General features: G+C 49.1%; 1 protein-coding gene across 4 annotated transcripts in view; it reads left to right on the top strand.

Annotated features, from left to right (window-relative positions):
- Positions 1–23,032, top strand: part of CUX1 (cut like homeobox 1) — a 364,417-nt gene that overhangs the window by 291,446 nt on the left and 49,939 nt on the right. For 2 of the 4 annotated variants that reach the window (XM_054589768.1, XM_054589767.1), the window contains exons 15-20: positions 429–1,097; positions 2,252–2,317; positions 3,635–3,736; positions 6,024–6,856; positions 8,711–8,876; positions 9,404–9,460. The exons of the other annotated variants lie outside the window; for them this stretch is intronic. In XM_054589768.1, coding sequence (XP_054445743.1) covers positions 429–1,097; positions 2,252–2,317; positions 3,635–3,736; positions 6,024–6,856; positions 8,711–8,876; positions 9,404–9,460 — 1,893 coding nt within the window. The remainder of the gene's footprint in view (positions 1–428; positions 1,098–2,251; positions 2,318–3,634; positions 3,737–6,023; positions 6,857–8,710; positions 8,877–9,403; positions 9,461–23,032) is intronic. 4 annotated transcript variants of the gene reach the window in all.

Genomic DNA, 23,032 nt, shown 5'->3' with positions numbered 1-23,032 from the left:
TTCGCCTCAGAGCAAGTGGTGTGAGAGAATCCGTTGGTCCCAAAATGTCAGTGTTTGCTGCTCCTCAGGTGGGGCCCTCCTGGTAATAGCTCGAATGCCAGAGGTCCGATCAGAGGCCTGCGACTTGTCAACTTTACTGTGTGTGATACCGGCTCCTTGTCACTTAGGAGTTTGAATCTATGTCAAGGGGACTCTCCAGGCTGCAACGTACAAGAAAGGTGCAAACATGAAATGCATGTTGCTTGTTTCCGGGGGGCCTCGTTTGGCTGATTTAAAAATTCAATTGAAAAACAAACCAACACTCCTCATTGGCCCTTGTAAAATCTGCACTTTTTTTTCCCTTTTGTGGGGCAAACTTTGCATTTTGGTCTTGGTTTTTTTTCCCTTTTGAATCCCCCATAATGCATTATGTTTGCCCTTCCTTGTAGGGTCAGCCAGGAGAAAAGGGAAAGACCAGCCTGAGAGTCGGCGTCCTGGACCTTTGCCGGCGCCCCCTCCTCAGTTGCCCCGCAACACGGGGGAGCAGGCTTCCAATACTAATGGTACACACCAGTTCTCACCAGCGGGGTTAACTCAAGACTTTTTCAGCTCATCCCTGGCAAGCCCCAGCCTACCCCTGGCTTCTACAGGAAAATTTGCACTAAACTCTCTCCTCCAACGACAGCTAATGCAGTCCTTCTACTCCAAGGCCATGCAGGAAGCAGGAAGCACAAGCATGATTTTTTCAACAGGTCCTTACAGCACAAACTCCATATCATCCCAAAGTCCATTACAACAAAGCCCAGATGTAAATGGCATGGCCCCATCTCCCAGCCAGTCAGAAAGTGCTGGGAGCGTCTCCGAGGGCGAGGAGATAGACACTGCAGAAATTGCCCGGCAGGTGAAAGAGCAGTTGATCAAGCACAATATCGGACAGCGCATTTTCGGACATTATGTCTTGGGACTGTCTCAAGGGTCCGTGAGTGAGATCCTGGCCCGGCCCAAGCCATGGAATAAACTGACCGTTCGTGGCAAGGAGCCTTTTCACAAGATGAAGCAGTTCCTCTCGGATGAGCAGAACATCTTGGCTCTTCGTAGCATCCAAGGCAGACAAAGAGGTGAGAGACTTTCATGGGTTGGTGCCAACCTGTCAGCCCGTCACAGAGTTGTGTGTGCGTGTCTGTGTGTGATGCAACATTTGTACATCACATCAGGTAAAATTCTCTTCAGTTCTACCATTTCCAGAGTTCAAGGGTCAACTGGCACGAGCGAAAGCTGTTAGATTTGGGAGATCGGGCCTCTGAAACCCGCTCAGCACCTCACACTTAGTAAACTCAGTATTTCAGTACTGTGTATTGAACTGAGGGAATTACACACAACATCCTGACATGTTTAGTGTCCAGTGGTCTGATTGGCCTTGGGTGCTGGCCTCACGTGAGGAGGAGTCCTTGGGTACCATCCAGCCCTAGAGCAGCAGCAGCAGCAGCAGCACTGAGGCCAGTCCTCACACAGAGTTGCTTCCATGGGCAGAGCGTGTCAGCCTTCCCCATGGAAGTGTATCGTCCCACCACACAGAAGGCAGTATGTCCTGTGGTCAGCTCTCTCCCAGTGCTTATGTTCTGTTAGTGATTTATGTAGCATTATAAGCAAAACACACCTTCCTTGAGTTAAATACAAGAAAGTTTTATCAAAACACCCTTCCTACCCCACCCTCCCTAAAAAGATAAAAAGTCAGTGTGGTCCCTAATTGAAAGAATTCCTTCCCTCACTAACAACAGGGGATCATTCTGCTAAATCAGCAATGATGGAGAGAGGTAATCTTATCAGGCACATTTGGAAAACCTTGAAGTGTAGGCTCAAAACAAACAGAAGGGTGACGGTTGAACAACAAAGTCAATTTGCACAAAGCACATCGAGCTTTTTATAGCGATGTTAACTAAAATTGACTGTCTTTGGATGATTAATGTGAGCTTTGTCCCGGGGGCTGGTGGGCGATTCGCTTAGCGTCAGGGCTCCCTCCGTTTGCCCCTGGTGGCATTGGTGCCGCAGGCCTTAGGTCTGTCTGATCTCCTTTTGCAGCAGAGCCATGGCCTCCGAGGCCACTCAGCCAGGAAGGGCCTCTCAGAAGTGTCCAGTAGCTCCCAAGTTGCACAGGAAGCCCTGAGCCCTCTTGGTAGTGACAGGTGGCTCAGATTTCATGTCACACAGCCCATATCGTCAACACCACCATCCCCCTGATTGTTTTGTTCTTACCACACTTGTTTTTCAACAGAGAATCCAGGCCAGAGCCTGAACAGACTATTTCAGGAAGTACCGAAACGAAGAAATGGGTCTGAAGGTATGTTGCAGGCAGGTGTTTTTCTTTGCAGTTAGTAACCTAGGAAGCAGCATGTCCTTAGCTGTGTATTTGGGTTAAAACTGTACAGTGTGATTCTGGCCTGGAACCTGATGGAAAAACAGAGCTAGTAAGTATAAAACAAAGCACGGGTTCAATTACGCAAGGCCCCTTCCTCCTGAGCTGCTTGCACTCTACTGAGTGCAGAAGAGGTGAGAAGTGGGCTCCACCACTAAGAATTAGTAGTACCCAAATAAGAATCCCAGCCCCCTTTAGATTCAAATTATGCCTTTCCCATTTTCTCAGAAGCAGATGAAAGAATAACAGTTGTTGCTCTGAGAAAAATCAGGCGACTGAGTCAAACGAGATACTGCTGCTTCCTTGTACTTTCTTTTAACTCTGAAATATTTTGAAGGTGCTGCGGAGTGGACAAATCCTAATCATAGTCAGTTTTCCTTTGGGTTCTGGCGAGCCAACCCCTACTGCACTCCTTGGAGCTGCGTCTTTAATGGGGCTTGGTCCCAGTGGTATGCTGGGTTTTAAATGGTTTGGTGCGGTGGTTCATGTTTTAGTAAGGTAGTGAAAAATTAAAATGTGGACGGCTTCCAGAAAGAACTGGGGCCAGCCCCCGGGCCATAGTAGCTTCAGTGCATCTGTACATGTGGCTACTCTGCAAAGCATCACCATGTGACCAGAAGACTGAATTCTTGTCCTTTACGGATTTCTGCAGGATCCTCTCCTCATTCATAAATTTTTAAAAGACAATATGTGATAATAGCTTGAAAACTTTAAGTTAAGCCTTCAGCCTCTTTACCTTGTGCATCCAAATGATTGATAGGTAATCAGCCTCAACCCTTCTTTTCCATTTTTCCTTTTGAGATGCCAGCCTCAAAAACACGTAAAGAACCTTGAACATAGCCCCATGCCAAAGCAGTTGTTGGAGTTGCTTTTAAATGTCTCACAAAAAAACATTGCCCTTTATTCCTTCATCTTTTTTTTTATACCAGATTAAATGATTTTCTCTCCCTGGTCCCAACCCGTGGGTGTCCAGCTTGGGTAAATGTGAGAGTGTATCTCCCTGGCTGAGTAACACTTAATGCCAGGCAGATTCAGCAGGAAGCCCTTCCTGCACGGGGTCACGGTACCTGCTGTGAAGTTGCACGCACAGCAGGCACAGGTAAATGGGAGGCCACGCCTGCCTCCTTACCGTCACGGGCCTCAACTCCTGCGTGAGCTCTTTATCAGAATGACACCTTCGTGCAGCACTGGTTTTTGTCCGAGGTGTGGGTTTGATGTCATTGGTGTGTCTTCTCCTTGCAGGTAACATCACCACCCGGATCCGAGCCTCGGAGACTGGGTCCGATGAAGCAATCAAGTCCATCCTGGAACAAGCCAAAAGGGAGCTGCAAGTGCAGAAAACTGGTACGGATTCCAATTCTTTGACTACTGTTTTCCAAACTTAATTAGAATATTGTCATAAGTGTTTTGGTCGGCAGTAGTTTACTTTCTGTTTTAAAAATAATAGAAAGCACGTTTCCAAGCATTTAGGCAAGTGCAGAGGGGAGTAGACCTGTGTAACATGCATTGTGTTAATAGCGACCATTCTTTTCATGATATCATTCTCGACCGTTGACTCAAGAATATACTCATGGCCCAGGATCTTCTTTGCTTACATTAACCGGTAATTTGAATCAAATTTCTTCTTTAAATGCAATCAGTATAGCCTTGTGTTATTTGGATATGTACTTAACCAAACACTACCAAAAAAGAATAAATTCTTACCACCTGCTTTATGGAATGAATGCTGCCAGGGAGGAGCAGGAAGTTTTAATGGATGTATGTCCACATCTGTGGTTAGTCTGCCTCAGGAATCAGCCCTGGAGCTACTTGCTTTCTCTAAGAGGAGAGAACTCCCACATTTTGGTGTTTCTCTGGTTAAGCTTGGCTTGAGAAGCATGCCATGCCGTAGGTTCAGCTCAGACCTACTGGAAAGGAAAGTGAGTGCCTGCGTTCCCTTCCTGGAGTCCTACGCACACCTGCCCTGCACCCGTGCAGCCCTGCTCTGCACGAAGCCAGCCACGGGGCTCCTACCAGGCCTGGCCTTGGGCAGCTGTGGCAGCTGAGGATGGGCCACCTCATGGTCGCGCCCCTGGTCACTGCATCCTCTCCCCAGGGTGCCAACTCCCACATTGCTTGTTCAGGGGGTGAGCTCGTTCCTTCTGGGAAGCAGGCCTGGGCTGGGCATTTTTACCTACCTTAAACTAGCTCCTCACAACAACCCTGAAAGAGAGATTTTGTTATCCTATTATTCCTGGTTAATATGCTAAAAGTTAGAATAATTTCCCAACCTGGATCTCTCAACTCTCATCCCAGCACTTCCCCTCCTGTGGCCGTGTCCCCGCTTCCAGAGACCCCAGAGGGGTAGGAAATGACGACTCCTTGTGGGATCAAGCCTGAGGATGGACGGAGCTTTCAGTTTGGTGTGGTTCTTACCCCCAAGGCCAGAGTGGAGGTTTAAGCCAGTCCCTCCTCTGGTGGCTGAACAACAGAAAGCTTGGCAGGCTAGGGGATACCCCGAGTTGAGAGTGGAAAGGCCCACCTCGGGGTGCAACTGCAGGGCTCACCCCTTCCCTCCCGAGCACAATCTCTCCTATGGAGTGGTGGTGCCGCGTGCACCCTGAGGACGCTGGGAGAGTCACGTGAGTTGGCGAAGGGAGGGCTTTCTGTTAACCAGTAAAGTCAGGTCCTCCACAGGCATTAAAGGTTGTCACTGTCGTTTGCGGCATTTGTCAACCTCATTTGAAGGAAGAGAAGAACCAGCTTGTGTGATTTCCTCCCCCAGTTATGAACACACATTGCAAAGCTGATGCACCTGGAGAGAGCATTCGGCCCAGCACCTCTCAACCGGGCCTTACTCTGCCGTTACCCGGGAACTGGTTGAACATACAGATGCTGTCCATGCAGAAGCAAGTCCAGCCCCAGGCTTGCTTCTCAGTCAGACACTGCAGGGTTGGGGCCTAGGCATGTGCATCTTAACAAGCCCAGCGGGTGATTCTGGTGCACAGCCCTAGTTAAGAATCCTTCATCTAGTCCATTACCCACCCCAAGTTTACAGGTGGAGATCCTGAGGCCCAGCCATGCTTTTGACTCCCCCGGGGATCACAGCCTCGGGCCCCTGTTTATTGCCTTTCATTGTGGAGCTCAGGGTTGCTGGCCGCATGATAGCCACCCACCCAGAAGGGGATCTGAGCTAACCCAAGCATGGTCACTTACGCTGGGACACTGGTCTCTCACCACCACTGTTAACAAAACCTTTGTTTCTAAAGCTTGACACAACCACTGGAATTTTGGAATATAGCACACAAGAATACTGTTTAAAAATCATCAAGGAGAGGAAATCCAGGATGGGTATCACTGAGCATACTCCTTCGCTCTTATCATACTCCTGATAATAAATCTTTTCTGTTGGTCATAGAGGTGAGGGTCAGGGGGTCACCGAGCAGTAGTGTTAATGCTTTTATCACTTTCGGACAAGATGCACGAATGTCTCACTGACTGGGGACATGTGGGACACACAGCTGTGAGGTTCTCCCAAATATTTCGCATTTTGTGATATGTAAAGTTAGGAAGAAGTGGAGTAAAAGAAGCATGTTCCCCACCACAGGTGGCAGTTCCACCACCATCTAACCTCTGTGTTTGCTCCATGCAGCAGAGCCGGCCCAGCCTTCTTCCACATCCAGCAGCGGGAACTCCGATGACGCCATCCGTTCCATCCTGCAACAAGCCCGCCGAGAAATGGAGGCCCAGCAAGCCGCCCTTGACCCCGCCTTAAAACAAACACCACTGTCACAGACTGATATTGCCATCCTGACCCCTAAGCTAATGTCCACCTCACCCATGTCCTCGGTGTCCAGCTACTCTCCTCTAGCCATTTCCTTGAAGAAGCCCGCCTCTGCCCCAGATTCTAACACCTCCACTCTACCCAACCCCCCGGCCCTCAAAAAGGAGTCCCAGGACGCGCCTGGGCTGGACCTCCCGGGGGCGGCCGACTCTGCACAGGGTGTCCTTCGACACGTGAAGAATGAGCTGGGCCGCAGTGGCGGGTGGAAGGACCACTGGTGGAGCACTGTGCAGCCAGAAAGAAAGAGCAGCGCACCTTCCGAGGAAACTAAGGTTGAAGAAGCCAGCAGTGGGAAAGAAAAAGGCAGCGGCAGCAGCCAGGCGCGGGCCGAGCGCAGCCAGCTCCAGGGACCCTCCTCCTCTGAGTACTGGAAAGAGTGGCCCAGCGCAGAGTCACCATACTCCCAGAGCTCGGAGCTGAGCCTTACTGGAGCCAGCCGCAGCGAGACGCCGCAGAACAGCCCTCTGCCCTCCTCCCCGATCGTACCCCTGTCCAAGCCCGCCAAGCCCTCTGTACCCCCGCTGACACCCGAGCAGTATGAGATCTACATGTACCAAGAAGTAGACACCATTGAGCTTACCCGGCAGGTGAAAGAGAAGCTGGCCAAGAATGGCATTTGTCAAAGGATCTTTGGGGAGAAGGTAAGGAACTGGGGGCTTGGGTTTTCTTATCTCTTCCCTTTGCTTAGAAATAAGTACCTGCAGGACGTTGCCATCACTTATGAATTACCTAGCCATAGAGCATAATGGGTTATCCACTCCCAAACGTCTGGGAAGGCTGGCAAACGTTTCATTTGTTGCATCCCCAGTAGAGACCAGGTTTCCCACCCAGTGTACTCCTTTAGACCACTCAGTCACACTGAGGGGGGTGGTAAAGTTGCTTTTGACAGCTAAAGAAAGTGAGCTCAGAGAAATTAACTATGTGCCCCGAGCTGGTAGGTGACTGAATTCAAGTCCTCCCTCTGCTGTCAGGTGCAGCCCAGAGGCACCTCTGCAGGTCGTGGTGGCCAAACAAAGGTCTGATTACAATGTGCAGAGAACACAAAGGCCATGTGAAGAATAAATGTACCTTTCTCATAATTCATCAGGCACTTGGGTAACATCCAGCCAGAGGTGAAGTGACTTGCCCAGGAATGCACAGCTAGCGGTGGCATGAACAGCGCTGCCCAGGACCCTGAAAAGCCCTTGTTTCCACACCATCCTTCCATGGTTCACAGTCGTTTGGGGATGAGCTCCCAGACCTTTCTGTTCTAGCCACTTCCTGGTGACAAGATCCTGGATAATGGGAATTTACCAGGCCTGTAGAATATAAGATAAACATAATGGCCCAGGATCGTTTTAAGTTCAGTAATGAATGCTGAGCATGAGAAGCTCTCCATTCCCTTGAAAGGCAGCCTCCCTGAAGGGCACCTGGCTGCGTCCTCAGTGGCCTCCAGGAGGCCAGCCTCCCCAGCCCTGACCCACCCGCCCCCCGGCCCCCCCACTGTCCTGCCTTCAGTTTGGTGTTTTGCAGTATACGGTGCTGTGAATTCTTGCAGTATCTGATTGTGATCTCTTCATCCTGATTTTGCAAAAGGTGATGGGAGGAATAGAAATGAGGATGAGAATTTCAAATCCCTTGAAATTTCTAGTTCAGTGTTGTAAAAATATCATTTGAGAACATTTAAATAGACATTTGTGCTCATGCCTTAAATTTAGCAGACTTAATAGTGTTGAACTTGTTTGGCCCATGAGTGCAGTTTATTCTGGAACTTGAGAACTTTTCAAAAGAGTGATCGGATGCAGCCCCTAAATATCTCTGGGCTGCATCTGTGTCCTGTGGGGGGTGTTTGTGCCCATACATATGTATGGCCATATGTGAGCATAAGAAAACTCGGCAATGTATGTGCAACTTGTCGATCGTCTGCAGTGAGTTTTACTCCCAGGCTGGCTCTCCCCGTTGCCACCAGTTCACCTCGGGGCCCCCACCGTAGAGCAGGATGTGATCAAAGAGAGTGAATCTTTCTAAATGCCAATTTGGCACAGCACCAGCAAAGAAGACTGGCTTCCAACATCCCGCCAGCATCCGCTGCTTCTGCCTCTGAAGGGGTCCTTGGCTCCAGCACCTCAGCCTTTCCTGGCGCCACCAGGCAAAAAGCAAGATGGTTTCAATGTTTCCTCTTGGGTTGTCAAGACGACGACCCTACAGCCTTGGCAGGATGGAGACCCCACCCCTCTCTTTCCCAACCTGCCTCTCCCAGGGAGCTGAAAGCTGTGACTATAAGTATGGCTCCTACTGCCAGGTCATCGGCTCACCAGTGACCTTGAAAAGCTCATTCAGCCATCCCAGGCTGTCACTGTCATCCAGGCAGTGGTTCTCTGCTCCACCAGAAGCGCTCCCTGGGTGTCCTCTGTCTCTGTCACACCTCCTGCACAGTTCTTGCATAGCACTAAGGCATTTTGCAGCCCCAGCTCAGCCCTGGGTGCTGATGCGGTGGTCTTTGTTTGCCATTCCAGGTTCTGGGCCTGTCCCAGGGCAGTGTCAGTGACATGCTGTCTCGGCCAAAGCCATGGAGCAAGCTGACCCAGAAAGGCCGCGAACCCTTCATCCGGATGCAGCTCTGGCTAAATGGCGAGCTGGGCCAGGGCGTCCTGCCCGTCCAAGGACAGCAGCAGGGTCCAGGTGAGGACGGCCCCTGGCTGCTGCCGGGCCAGAGAAGGGGCATCTGTGCAGGGAGGTGGCCAGCCATGGGGCACTGGAGGCAGAGAACTGTCCCCCTTCCTCCACCACCTGTTGCCATGGTACTAACTTTAGTTTTTAGGAGAGAGAAGATTGTGCCTAGCTAATTTTATAAGCAGTAGAAAATGAGTTACCAATTAAGAAAATGCTGTTTATACATAAATATAGGTTAAAGTCAAGTAGCTAAATCAGGGAGTCGGGAAAGAAAATCAGCCAAAGGCACCAAGGTGAAACATATCATGGGTGACAGCTTCTGCCTCTTCCCCAGCCAGGGTCCTACTTTCTACCAGCAGCACTTTGCCTGCCTGTGTGGACTCTGCATTCTAGCCCCTCCCTGTAAGGAATGGGGAATCCTCCCTTAGGCCTTTGGGAGCTTATGCTGTCCCTCCTCTTCTACCCTCAGTGTATTAGGAAGCTTTAAGCCCTTGAGCTTTTTTCCTGATTTAATTGTACTCCTTTTTCTTATTTAGTCCTCCATTCTGTGACGTCACTACAGGACCCTCTGCAGCAGGGCTGTGTGAGCTCAGGTAACTAGCCGGTTCCTGTTGTTTTTTATGAAATGCTGTGTATATTTTCCTGTCCTCTGGTCTGCAGCGGAGAGACTCAAAGGATCCCTCGTTCCGGGTCAGGGAACTGAAAACATGGTGTCCTGTTGGCAGACTGCTTTCCTTGTTGTAGTTTCTGATGGGGAGAGAGGTTGACAGTTGAGTGCAGAGCTCCTCCAGCATTCTCTTGCTCCCCACTGTATTCTTTCATCAGTCTGTCGGATTCTAGATGTGAAGCCCTGTGTTCGGGACTGGGGTCTGTGGTTCGAGTCAGGGAGAGATTCTGTACTCAGGGCTTCCATTAATAGGAGGGCACAAGGAATGGTCATGGTAGGGGGCAGCCAAGTTCCTCTGGAAGATCCTGGGCCACCTTCAGGCAAGAGGGAAATGAAGGCAGGCGGACTAGTTCAGTGACTGGATGGATAGAGAGCCAATGACATTCAGCAGAGTAGGGGCCGAGGCTGGGGATCCAGCCAGGGAGCAGTTGATAGAGGGCATGGAATGCAGGCAAAGACAGCATCTGAGAGCTGTGAGGTCCTTGGGGTGGCACTTCACTGTAGGGCCCCCAAACTGCAGCGCCTGGGTGCTCATGTACCCATGCTCCTAGACCCCCTCCCATGTCCTGCCTGGGCTCCCGCACGGGCAGAGCTTTTCTCACCCAGCTTCCAGGAACAGCCAACATCACGAGCTGTTCCTCTTTTTTCCTTTCTTTATTTTTCTAAACATCTTGATTAGTCTCCATATCCCATTGATTCATTGAAAACACAAACAAAGCTAAGTGAGAAGCGTGAAGCCTGCCAGCCTGCTGGAAGTTTTACGAGGGAAAACATGTGTAGTGAGGGAACAGCTGGGCGGCGACCGCGGCCGCTGCAAGATGCCAAACCCACGCACAGATGCAGCCAGAGCGTGTCGGCTGCAGCTAAGTTCCTGGTTGGGTTTTTTTGTTAGGTGTCCCATTCTGATTTTGACCAAAATGGAGGTTGGAAAGCAGTATGTTGCCCAAACTGTAGGTTTCTTGGATGGACATCTAAATGGAGTGGTTGACCACGTGAGGAGGGATCAGGTGGACCTACTTCTCCCTTCTGGGCTGGCCAATTTGATTAGCAAGTACTGGAGAACTTAGGCAATGCTGGCTCACATTCAAAAGTCATCAGGGAAAATAAGGGGCATAGTTGTTTGTGCTAGAGTTTTGCAGACGTTTGCATGGAAAATCCACCATGCCTCTCGCTCTAACAGAAAATTGGCCTCCTCTTAAACTCGCAGAGAGCATTTGCTGCCCCATCAGAGTCAGGACTGAACTTGGCAGAATGTGACTAATGTTCCTTAAATCAAAACCCCTTGTTCCTAAATAAAACAGGAAATCTCCTGCAGTTCCAGGTCAGTTAATGATCGATGCCAAAACCTTCTCCGTGTCTGAACAAATCTTGGAAGAATGGCTTTTTGCTTTTTATTGTATAGCAGGTAATCGCTACCGTGCTGGAACATTCATACAACAGTCGCATTTCCAGCCTTAGAAAAACACGCAGGGCTCCTGAGAGGAATATAAGTGATATTTGTAAGATATCAAATTACTTTATAAAATAAAATGATATAAAACTCTTGGGGAGTCTGCAGATTGGAGAATGAAAGACGGAGGAGGCAGTGAGCCTGTGGATAAAAGTGAGCACTATAGAACTTTCTGGTGGTTTCTGTGAAGAAGTGGCAGGCAGGCCTCTCAGCAAGACCGGAGATGGATTACATACAGATCGCTTACCCAATGTACCCATTGGTGGTCGGCAGTAGGGAAGCCATCAATAGAAGCAATAATTGTGGTGACTGGAGAAATATGGAAAAATATTTCTTACAACCTATGAAAATACAAACATTTAAGTATCATCATGGTAGCTAAGCAAAAAATTTCTCTGGATCAAGAAAGTCTAGAAAGTACTTCAAAATGGAAAGAAAGATTATCGTACAATGGCAAGATTGTGGCTGGTAGTTTTCCTTGTTTGAAATTTCTTTACTGTCAGTGTTATCCTTTCAGGAGGGTTTCTGAAAATTGAAGTAGCTTTTCGGTATGTGGAATTTAGATTCAAAAATAGAATTATAATGATGATAAATCATTGGGATGAATAACTATAAGAGACTCCAGAACCTTCCATGACAACTTAACAAATCAGTGTCTCTGAGGAAGCATTCAGCATTGCTCCCCCAAAAGCAGGGGAGTAAAGCTTCTGGCCTTAGGATTTCCCGAGGATTCTGAGTCCCTGTTCTCACCATGGCTACCTCGGAACCCTTCCAAGAAGCCCCCAGACCCAGAAGGATGCTCTGTCCTTGGTTGTGGCTCCATGAGGCCTCTACCCTGAGGCAGCTCGTCTTCAGGAAGGTAATTCCAACCCTGAGTTGGTTTGTTCCTGAATATTGGTGAGAAACACTCAGTGTCAGGCCATCAAATTGGCCTGGAGGTCAGTTTAGACTTCCGGGTATAGAAGGACTTTGGAAAACTTGCCTTCTGTCCATAGCCCTTCAGTGAGAGCTACAGGGTTTTGTTGCTGAGATGGTGTGGACCTAATGCAGCTCTGTGCTTAGTTACCATGGCAATAAGGTGCCCCAGGAGTGGAGTGGCCTCACGCAACAGCAAACTGCTGATACAAGAATCTGTTTTCCTCACTAAAGAATTCCTGTCTGCCTCTTTCTGCCCAGCTCTCTCGCCCCTCAGCGTCTCCATTTTCCTTAATGATTTGTATGTCAAACTTGCTGATCAGTTTTACGATAAGAAAAGAGAAATGAAACTGAAGTTCCATATCCCTGTTGGTGGATATAACCGTTTCTGAATGCTCCTTTGATGATCTGAGCATTGGGGTGATGGCCTTGGGAAAGTCCATTTAAGGAAAGGTAATGCCATTTTCAGCTAGTGACCTGTGCATTTTCTTGGAAGCTGTTAGGCCTTGAAGAAAAAGGAGCACAAAGGGCTCTATGTCAATCATATGAGTAACTTTTTCTCTTAAAGGTTTTAAAGGACAGAACTTCAGATCAGTTTACCTGTTCATATATATCCTGGTAGTCCAGTTTTCTACAAACATTTTTGCTTTAGCTTTTTCAAATTCCTAATGTCCAGTATTAAGGGAGGAAAGGGGGCGGGTGTCAGTGGTTATATACAGGGTCTCTTTGATCTAATATGGCAGACCTATTTGAAAGCAGAATTGCAGCTAATCCTTTGGGGATTGGTTCTCTAAGTCTCCCTTTGGTTTGTCTTCCATCCCAGGTAACATCCATGAGCTTCCTGAGCTCTGCTTAGCAATGGTAATGCCTGGGGGGAAGCTCAGTAAGCACTTACATAGCAGGAGAAGGAGGGGCCTAGCAAGGCTTGTGTTCTCTGAGCTTGGCCTGTAGTTATTGCTTATCAGTTAGCAGTGTTTTTAAAGGGAAGAAAACCTTGAGCTATAATGAAGGGGGGGTGTGTGTGTGTGTGTGTGTGTGTGTGTGTGTAGGTACATAAGTAAGTAGATATGATGTAGTAAACCACTTTTTTTTTTTTTCCTTTTTATTCCTTAAAGCTCATTTCATATTCACAGTTCCTCGGTGTGATTAATCTTTTTGCCTCTAGGGAAGGAAGAAGACAAGAGATAACTCTAAAGGGGGAGTTGGGGGGAGGAACAGGTTTTCCTGGCTGCCACCTTAGTCATCACATCCAGAAATCTGATAGAAGAGTTGCCTATGTACTCAGCTTTATAACTTTTTAATATAGGAGCATTTCATTACTGTAGCTAACAAGTGTCTACCCCAGCTTCAGAAGGATTATTGCAAGCTGTACAAGCAAAAGGATGGCCCATTGTCCTCAGATTAATCATAAAATATCCGGCTTTTTCCCAGCTTGTCAGTCAGGAACTGCAGGTTCCAAGTCTTCTTTGCCCTTGGAGAATTCCTTGTCTCCATGTTGTTATTTTCAATCAGTAGAGTATCAGTTGCCTTTTGAGAAGACAGCTGCTGCAGTCTGTCTCTGACGTGGGTGGTCCTGTGTGTGCCCCCTGCCTGACATGCTGACCATGGAGCTGTGTGCTGTACATGGCCTTACATAGCCAGGATTTAGTGACCAAAGCCCCTTGCAAGGGACAGGCCAGTGTTCCTTTTACTATGTACCATGGCTCTTGCTTTATACCCATGAGATGACCAGGAAAATATGCCCAGGATTTTATTGCTTTGAACTCAGCATTAGGATTTGATTCAGCTTCCTTGAATAAGCAATTAGTTCCTCAATTTCAATGACTAAATCAGGGTGGGGCATTTGGATGCACTAATAGGAAAAGGAGGGGCTAATGCACCCCTAGAAAATTCCATGGCACTGTCTAAAGCAGGCAAAATCCTATTCAATGTCTTAGACTAGATTTCATCAGAATAAATCAATGAAAGTAAGTGCTGGTTCTCTCCTAAAAGAATAATTCCAACCCTTGTTTATTTTGAATAATAGAAAAGGTTTGGATGTAACTGACTTACACATAGCCATAGACAACAGAACAAAAACAGAAGAGGATTCTGGAAAGTGCATGTGAACTAAAAAAGTGCCCCTCCCTAAGCAGCTGGCCAGTGCTCATCATTTGAACAGGGTTTCAGCCTTCTGCACCCACTGAATATGGTGGCCAGGAGAACTAAGTACCTCATTCATTTTTTTCCTTACTAGTGGTAATCTGCATTGGGACTTTGTTTTTCATCAAGAGTGCCATAATAAAGGAATTTTCTACTCTGTGGTCAGAAAGGACAGGTTTCTGGATTCGGGTACAGTCTGCCCTCCTGTTGTCTGTATCTGGTATGCATAGCTGCAGCTCTGCAGGTAGGCTCCTGGGCGCTGAAGACGCCCCAAGGAGAGGGCTGAGGGGTGGGGTGGGCCGAGGAGGGCAAAGGAGCCTGGAAGGAGGCCATTCTAGATGGAGAGCCCTGCAGATACACAGGTTCACCAACAGGGGAGCTTTCGAAAAAGGTAAAAACATTAGAAGCCCCAAGTTCAGAGGCCTTTTTTTTTTTTTTAAGTGACAGTAAGAAAGTGGATTGTGGATGAATTTTGTCTTGTCTTTATGTAAAACACTGTTGCTATGGCTGCCTTAGTCTTGTATAACAAGAAAAGTGTATACAACAGACTGAAAGGAGGGTCCTTGCTCTTTGAAGGTAACCTCTGTAACCTGCCCCTGTGGTGGCATTGGCTCACCCAAAGCACTCCTTCCCCCTGTCAGGGGCTCTTTCTTGAGAGGAGGTGAGCCTTGGCCAGTGATTGGTGTCACAGCCCTCTGGGGTTCTCATCTGTCCCGTTGTGAAGAGAAGACAGGAAAGAAGCTAGAATCTGAACAGGGTATTTGGAGTTGAAAGGTGAAACCTCTTGCATAAAAACTGAGCAAGTGGGCCACCAGGAGCCAGACTGTGACCAGGGAGAGGGCTTCCTCTGCTTGATCATGGCGGGGCAGATGAGGGTCTTGAGGCTCAACAGGCAGCAGCATGGCCTCCAGTGTGCACGGTGTGGGCACCACCTGGCACACTGAGGTGATGCCAACAACTGCTGAGTATGCCCCAGGCAAGTGGACAGTTAAGGAGAAATTGTCTAGGGCTACAGGCTGGGGCTCATAAGGCTCAGAAAACCTTAGCAGAGAAGCAAAGATGTCACACTGGGAAAGATGTGTATTAGTCAGTGGGCTATGATGGCCCAAAGGACAGGTTCTTCAGCCCCATGTGGAGAAAGTCCCTGTTCAAATGGAGGGAGGGATGAGGAGGCTGAGTTGGGAGGAATGTGTGCCCCGGAGCCAACCAGGGAGGCCACGGACACTCAGCTGAGACAGGTTTTAGGGCACATCCCCCCAAGGGTCTTGGAGGGTCCTTTTTTTTTATCTCAGGTGCAGTGTGGCATCTTACTCTGCCACCAGTGAGGCGTCTCCCTGGTGCCTGCCAAGATGGTCTGGGAAACTGCTCTGTGGATTTATTTCTAATGCTTCAAGAGCAATGAGAGTCAGCCTGTGTGGCCCAGCACCCCCAAGAGCAGCCTCAGAGGAGAGTGAGGCAGTGCATTGGCAGCTCCCACCAAGCCTGCAAGCTGCAGGAGTGGAGAATGCATTTCTCACAAGTTCCTTTGAAAGGTGATCAGTCAGGATGACCTCCCTGTGTGTGGACATGGCTTTGTCAGCTCTCCCAGCCATCCCCAGCATTTGTGGGATTCCCGGTGGGGACTGGTCATGTGATCCTGAAAGAGCCGCCCTGCAACAGTAACACAGGAGGGCAGAGGAAGTATGGAGGCCTTTCCCACCTACCATACAGGGGTGGGGCAAGCCGAGCCCACCGCCACCCAGCCTGCCTTCCCCTAGCGCACACAGCACCTGCAGACGCGCACGGGCATCCCCAGGCAGCCAGCCGCTGAGAGAGACTGCTGCTCAATGTTTTGTCTCAAAGCAGCACGTCATCTCAATCCCTGGGAATGGTTGCTCCAGCATAAATCAACCCCCAAAGATGTCTGTTGCGAGAGTAAAATTTGTGGCTGTGCCTCTCAAAAAGGAGAGTTAGAATAAGAGAATTATTTGACTGATTTTTCCTGGGTTTTTTTGTAGGGGTTTTCTGAATAGGTGAAGTGCACCATGGTTGCAAACTGCAAGATTTACAAGGGCATACACCTTTTGAAAAAATAGGTCACCCCCCTCTCTCATCCCCCAGCCCCAGCCGCCTTCCCCGGAAGCAATCCTGCTCCCAGCTTCCTGTAGAGAGCCCGCGCATCTAAGTATTTGTCCCACACAGAAGGCACGTGCAGGACCAGGCACTGGACTCTGCTTTTCTCACCCAGCAGTGTACAGTGGAGACTTTACAAGGCCAGGATATAAGGAAGTTCTTCCTCTTTTCACAGCTGTAGGGGATTCCTGTATCTAGACATACCATATTTTATTTGACCAGTTACTAGTGAGAGATATTTAGATTGATGTTCACAGTAAAACATAAACTGTCTTGCAGTAGCCAGCACACGTGAGCAGCAGTATGACACTGCGGTCTCTGACATGCTACCAGGGCTCGTCCCACCTCGGCCGCTGGCGACTGTGTGGACTTGGGCAAGTGACTTGACCTCTTTGGGTCTCAGCTTCTTCTATAAAATAGGAGAAATAACGTACCTATGTCCAAGGCTGTTGGGAGATTTAAATGAGTGTGTGTGTGTAAAAGCCTCCAAAACAGCAGCTGCCACTGCAACCACCACCATTACATGTTGTTTTGTGTGTGCACAGATAGCTGTAGATTAATATATCTGCACACATGAAATGTCAGGCCCCTGACTTTAAAACAGAAAAGAAGTCCAGCCACTCACTCCTTGGGTGGAGATTACCAAGTGCGAATACTGCTGGGTGGCAGCCAGCACCCAGGATCCACGGAAGGACCTACAGGCAGCTCTCCGATCCTTGGCCTCTCTGAAGTGCCATCCATCTTTGGACATTGTCTCTCCATCTACCATTGCTTAAAGCTGGCCCAAAATCCTGAGCTTTAAGAGTAAAATGGCAGGTCATCACTCGGGCCATTGGGGCAAAGTATAGTGTGGAACCCGGCCTTCTTGTCTGGGGGTATGGGCGACTCTCAGCTTGGATGAGTGGCAGCACCATCTCGATCAAGTTTCTTCCTCAGTTGCTTTGCCTGGATCTTCGGCACGGTCACACCCTAGCTCCCCTTCTGGAGGAGCCCCAGCAGCCCAAGCCACAGGCCTCTAGACACTTCTCCTTTCCCTCTCTTTTAGACTTTCTTTGGAAAACTGAATTTACAGTACATTGCATATTTAGTACAAGAGGCAAAAATAGGTCATAGGAGCAAATGAGGACTTCAGCTTTCACTGGTGTGGTTCTAAGGAAGGGAAGAAGAAGGTTAAATGCCTAAAAACCCAAAGGTAATTTTTAAAAGGTGGTTGGAATAAAATGAGGAAACTGGCATGGTTGCATCGTTTGTGTTCCCGGTACCATGCTATCACCTTTAATCCTTAGTAAGTGGGCATGATTGCCCCTGTCTTAGGGATTGAGAAGATCAAAGGCCAGGGTGAGAGGCAGTTTGCCCCCAGTCTAGAAGGAGGTGGAAAAATCACACGTGGTCCTGAGACCAGCGGCCTCACTACCATGGAGAGGTCACAGGGCACCCAGGTCCAGGCAGGTTATCACTCAGCCCTGAGGACTTGATTCCCCATGATGGGTGACGGGTTGGTCCTTGGAATGACACTGAGAAAAGTCAAGGCCATGGTGCAAAACAGGGAACAAAATTGGGCTTAAATTATAAATGGACAGATACCAAAAATCAAATCTAAGACAAAACTAACAATGAATAGAAAAACAGGTACCTCAGTTACCCTGGGATGCATCCTAGTATTTCTTCTGTGGAGCCAGGCAGGAGAAGGGGAGAGAACCAGCGACAAATCAGTGGCAGAGTCAGTCTGTCAGGTTCTGCAAGAGGAAGTGTTTCATTCCTATAGCCTGTGATGCAGGGCCGTGCTGCTTTGAAACTCCTTCCCGTCTAAATCCAAGGAAAATGCAGTGGCCTGAGGCCCTTTCTCTGTTAAAGGATTGCCATGACCTTTAGCCGTCTTGTCCTCTCCCTGCCTGTGGCCCTAAGACAGCCTGGGGTCCCAGCCTCAACCCCATACAGACTGGCCCTTGGGCCACACACTTGGCCTCCCCAAGAGGAGTGAGGAAGGGGCCCCGGGTAGATCAGAGCATCCAGGAGGCTCCCTCACCAGCTTCATCTTGATTTTGTTTCATTCTTCCCTTTGGAACTGGATTCCTAAATATAGCCAAAGTCTGAATTGGCAGATGTTGCATTTGTCCTTTACAAGAGGGCCAAAATTAGTCTGTCATTTGGCACCTAAATAAAGCAGCCAAACTGCCTTTATACCAACTTCATAACCAGAAGAGACTGAAGTTGTAGCATTTCATTTGATAAGGGAACTTTCTCCCAAGCCGGAGCAGTGCCTCCAAAACCAAATGGCTGAGGAGAGAGGACGCTCGGAGTCCAGAGGGACACCTTCCTCTGGCTAGATCCTCTCCTGCCTGAGTTACCCTCAGTTTTGTTCCACGTGGTTTAAATACCTCACAAAATTGGGAGAAAGGATCGATACTTCGCAGAAATAGAACTCAACGAGCAGCAGTGGTTCCTCTGATTTGGGGAGGAAAAGAACAGTCTGTCCAAAGTGCCTGGAGCTGGGTTAGCAGAGGGGCTCCCCAGGGGCAGCAGAAAGATGTTATAATCAATTACCACATCATAACACTGATGTATGATAATTACTGAGTGTTTCTCCTGAGATAGTGCAGCATTTGGCTGGGATGCAGTTCTTTCATGGTCCACTGCCTGATTAATATGCAAATAATAGGCTGATTGCATGATGAATGCAGAAAATGAGTTCACTGATAACGTGAGCACTGAAGCGGGAAGATGATAAATTACTTTTACTGACTGTCCTACATTAAGTACCCTTTCTCAACAATTTCATCACAAATTAAGTAAAGCAGTATGGAGAGATTGGGAGGATGTGTAAAATAATGTACCTTAATAGCTTTTCTAATACCATTGCAGATGACAAAATGTCACTTGGTTCTACTCCTCACGGCCCTGGCCTTTGTAGGGCCAGATCAGTTCACTCACCTGCCTATTGTTGGGAAGCCAGGAAGCAGCCCACCACAGCAGTGTGTTATCTGCTGTGGCTGCAGTCAGCCATGGACCCTCCAAGGAGCATTCCATCCCAGCCCCAGACGTCATCACCCGCCCGCCAGGATGCTTGGCAGTGTTAGGAGAGGGGACAGGCTGCTCTTGGGGCAGACGCTGGAACCTCTATACAGACTGACAATGCAAAGCCTGCTGTCCACTGCATTTTTAAGAGTTTCTTGAGCTGCAGGCCTAGAAGGCTCAGAAAGGACACCTCCTCTTAGCTCCTCCAACTCTTAGAAATCTGGGGAAATTAATTCTGCTATTAGGTGTGAGCTGCCTGCGAAAGAGTGTAACGGTTGGTGAGGGATGGGCAGGCTTGCCCAAAGCCAGAAAAGAACCCTGAAGGAAAAGAGGACACATGCACACGGGCCACGCATGCACACACTCAGGCAGTGGTTAATCTTTGATTACAGCAAAGCATTTTAACTAGAGGGCTTGTTTTTTCCCATCTCAGTAATATATATATACTTAGACTGTTTGTATGACATACATTTTCTCTTAATGCACAGGGACATATTGATAAGTGTTAATATACACAGCTGGTTTGGTAATAAGGTTATTGAAGGTAATTTGAAAGTATTATTTCTCAGTCAGTATGGAATTGTAGAAAAGCTGGGAACAAGGTGAGCACTGTGCCCCTGACGTAGGGCCAGCCCCACTGCCCTGTGTCACTTCTGCAACTTTGCCAGCCTGAGTTCCCTGCAAAGGTTGAATTGTAATTTAATTTGAAATATTCCCAAACTCTCCTTTTCACATGCATACTTTCTTAAGAGCCTATAGAAGATACACAAGAGAAGCAATGAAGCCTGGGGGCAGCAAATTTACGTCCTGAATCCCTTGCAGCGCCCCACCCCCCAGGTGAGCTCACACTCAGCCCAGGCCTGAGGCGCGGCGGGACCGCTTCACCACGCAGCTGCCCGTAGGTGCCTCTGAAGTCAGCACAGATTTGCCAAGATTGTTTTTCCCCAATGTACTTTCCCAGTTTGGGGAGAAAATAGGAAAGTGAAAAATTATCCTAAGAGTGAGAGAAGCAGCGGGTGGCCCGAGATGGTGTATAATGGGGGGAGCTGCATGCCTGTCGATCTCTGAGTGCCCTCGGCAACAGCCAGGGGCAGGCATCTCCTGCGCCCCTGTTGTGCACACCAGGCCAAGGTGACCAGCCGAGGACAGAGGGTCCTGGGTCCTCCCTTGGTGTTCTGACCTCCATCACCAGACCCACCACCAGACCCACGTATTCATCACCCCTTCCAATGAAATAAACCCAAAATTGAGCCCAGCCTTTCTGCACAGAGTGGCTCTGCCACCAGCATTCCTTGTCTCAGTGCGAGCCCCCGTCCTCATGATCGTCGAAGCCAGAGGCCTGGCCGCTGGCCTCGATCCCTCTCTCCATTTTACTCCCCTCCCAAATGCACACAGTTTCTGTTTCCCAAACACCGGTGAGATTTTTCTTTTTTCAACTTCCACAGCTCCTCCCACTGGCTCAAGCCTCAGGTCACTCCTTTATCTACAGTGCTACATCCAAAACCAAGCTTCCAGACTGCATGTCCAGCTGGGCCACCCCCCTACCTCAGCCCCTTCCTAGGGCTAAGGTCCCACCTTCTTCATGTGTGGCCAGCTCCTCATCTCTTTCCCCTCCTCCTCAGGCCTTGGCACACCTCCATGCCCAGCCCCAGCCGCACCCTCCAGTGGCAAAGTGCTGTGAGCACCCGCCACCCTCTGTACAAGCCCTCGTCACAGGGTCTTTGTGACAGTAACTTAATGACATCTGCCTGGTGGTTTACCACTGTGCCTAGACACCTGGCACTGAGAGGTTTCCCTTTTTGAATGAAAGGCACAGGCCCTATCTTGAAGGGGTTTAGGAGTCAAGTTTGGGGAGATAAGTTATTTAAGCTATAAATGGCACAAGTTGAATAGAAACCTTGCTTCTGTTAAACAGGTTTCCTTTGTTAATAAGGGATTGTATTTTGGCTTCCGTGTCACTATAAGAGTTCTTTGTGTATATTGCGTGCCACTGAGCTGGCTCCGACTCTGGCGACCCTGTGAATGAGTGATGTGCACGGCATCCTGTCCTCAACGGCCCTGCTCAGCTCCTGCAGACGCATGCCCATGGCTTGTTTTATGGAGTCAGTCCGTATTTGATCTTCCTCTTTTCCTGCTGCCTTCCCTTTTTCCCAGCATTATTGTCTTTTCCAAAGAAGAGTTCCTTAGGCAGACTTAAAATTGTGTATTCATACATATACCCCAGCACCTACTGTGTGCCAGAGGCTTTTATCTCATTTTATCCTAGCCTTGCTCCAGTCCAGGCGGGGCGGCCAGGTTGTGTGGAGGAGAGAAATCATTGCTCTTCCATTTTATAGAAGAAATTAGAGCTGATAGAGATGGCGTCTACCCTCCCTGGGACCATAGAGGGTCCGACCCAGTCCCCTGACTCCTCCTCAGGTCTTCCCTCCAGCCCCACCCCCAACCTTTCTCAGGTTACTGTTTTCTGCTGTGGGGGGTAGGGGGGTGATTTGGTAGGTTTGCTGAGATTTTTGGTGATTTAAGGCAATGCCCAGGCTGGCTGAGGACCAAGACTATTGCCAATCCCAGGCAGCAAGAAGGGGTGGCACAGGTTTGGGGGGAGGGGGTGATACTTGATGTCATTTGGGAATGGACCCTTCCCTGAGGTAGGGGAGCCTCCCCAGCCTTCTGGAGACCGTGGGAATGGAGGGACAGTGAGGCCCCTTCCTTCTCTCCCCAAGGGCGTCAGGGGCAGGCCCTGAGACAAAAGGCTGTTTTGTAGTATGGCCACTGGGGGAGCTTCTGATACACTTACTATGTTGTTAGATTACTTCTGTTTCTCTCCCCGCTGGGAAGTGCCCAGTGGCATGGTAGAAGGGGGTGTAGAAAGCTCCTGTGTGTGTGACATCTATTAAAGTATCCACATATTTTGTTTCAAATTCCCACTAATCGGTCAAAATACCACTCAGATTCAAAAGTAAACACTCCCATGTTTTTAAATTGGCTGTGTCTAACAAAGGTACGTGCCTGTAGAAATAGGGCGGTGGCACTCAGGGGGCCGTGAGTGTCTGCTGTTAGCCCCCAAGGCGGGGTTCAGGCCCTGAATAGCCTGTCAGTGCTGCCACTACCACGAAGGAAAGGTTTGGTGTTCGGAGATGTTGGGACTTATCAGTAAGAGGGTCTCACAATCCTGGGTGGCACAGGCCTGGCTAATTTGTAACTAAATTAGGTGGCTGTTCACTTTTAAAGCTGAGAGCCTCATTATTTCTAAAGAGACTGTCGCCAAAAACCCTCAGGTGATTGGGCTTTTCGGAGAAGAACCGTGGGAGCCTGCGGTCAAGTCTCCCCATGTTTCGGCACTGGGTCCGTGTCTCCCTCGCAGTCTCTACATCCGAGCTCGGCCGGGAAGCGTTCCAGCCTGTCATGGCTTTTGAAGCTGTCAGCACTGTCAGCTGGAAAGGCCCTCAAGCTGGGCAGGGTCCTTCCAGGCCACCAGGGCTTCTGTTGGACAGAGGACGCCAGCACCGGGCACTGCAGAACATTCTGCACATCCTGGCACCATCGGGCCACTTGCAGCTGCCAAGGCTTCTGTCCCTTCTGGCTCCATCTATCTCTGTCTGCCTCTAGCTGCTTTCCCTGCCCTCTTGTCCTTGATTTCCTCCCTCATTCACATTTACACGTGCCAGGCCAGGCCCACGCTGCTCCCCCGTTCTGTTCACTAACCCCCTCTCTGGCCCCGATCTTCTCCCTCCTTTCTCCCATCTTTCCTTACTTGTCTGTCTTTATAGGCACTTGGAATTTCCTGGTTTGGCACAGTCTCAAAGCCTAAACTATGGACATAATGAAAAGTGGTGCATCAGACCAGCCGCCAGTTAAATAATGTTT

Source organism: Pteronotus mesoamericanus, unplaced genomic scaffold (assembly GCF_021234165.1).
Source record: "Pteronotus mesoamericanus isolate MK-2021 breed Mesoamerican mustached bat unplaced genomic scaffold, CSHL_Meso_final scaffold_167, whole genome shotgun sequence".
Classification (NCBI taxonomy): Eukaryota; Metazoa; Chordata; class Mammalia; order Chiroptera; family Mormoopidae; genus Pteronotus; species Pteronotus mesoamericanus.
This window is presented reverse-complemented; position numbering and strand designations above follow the sequence as displayed.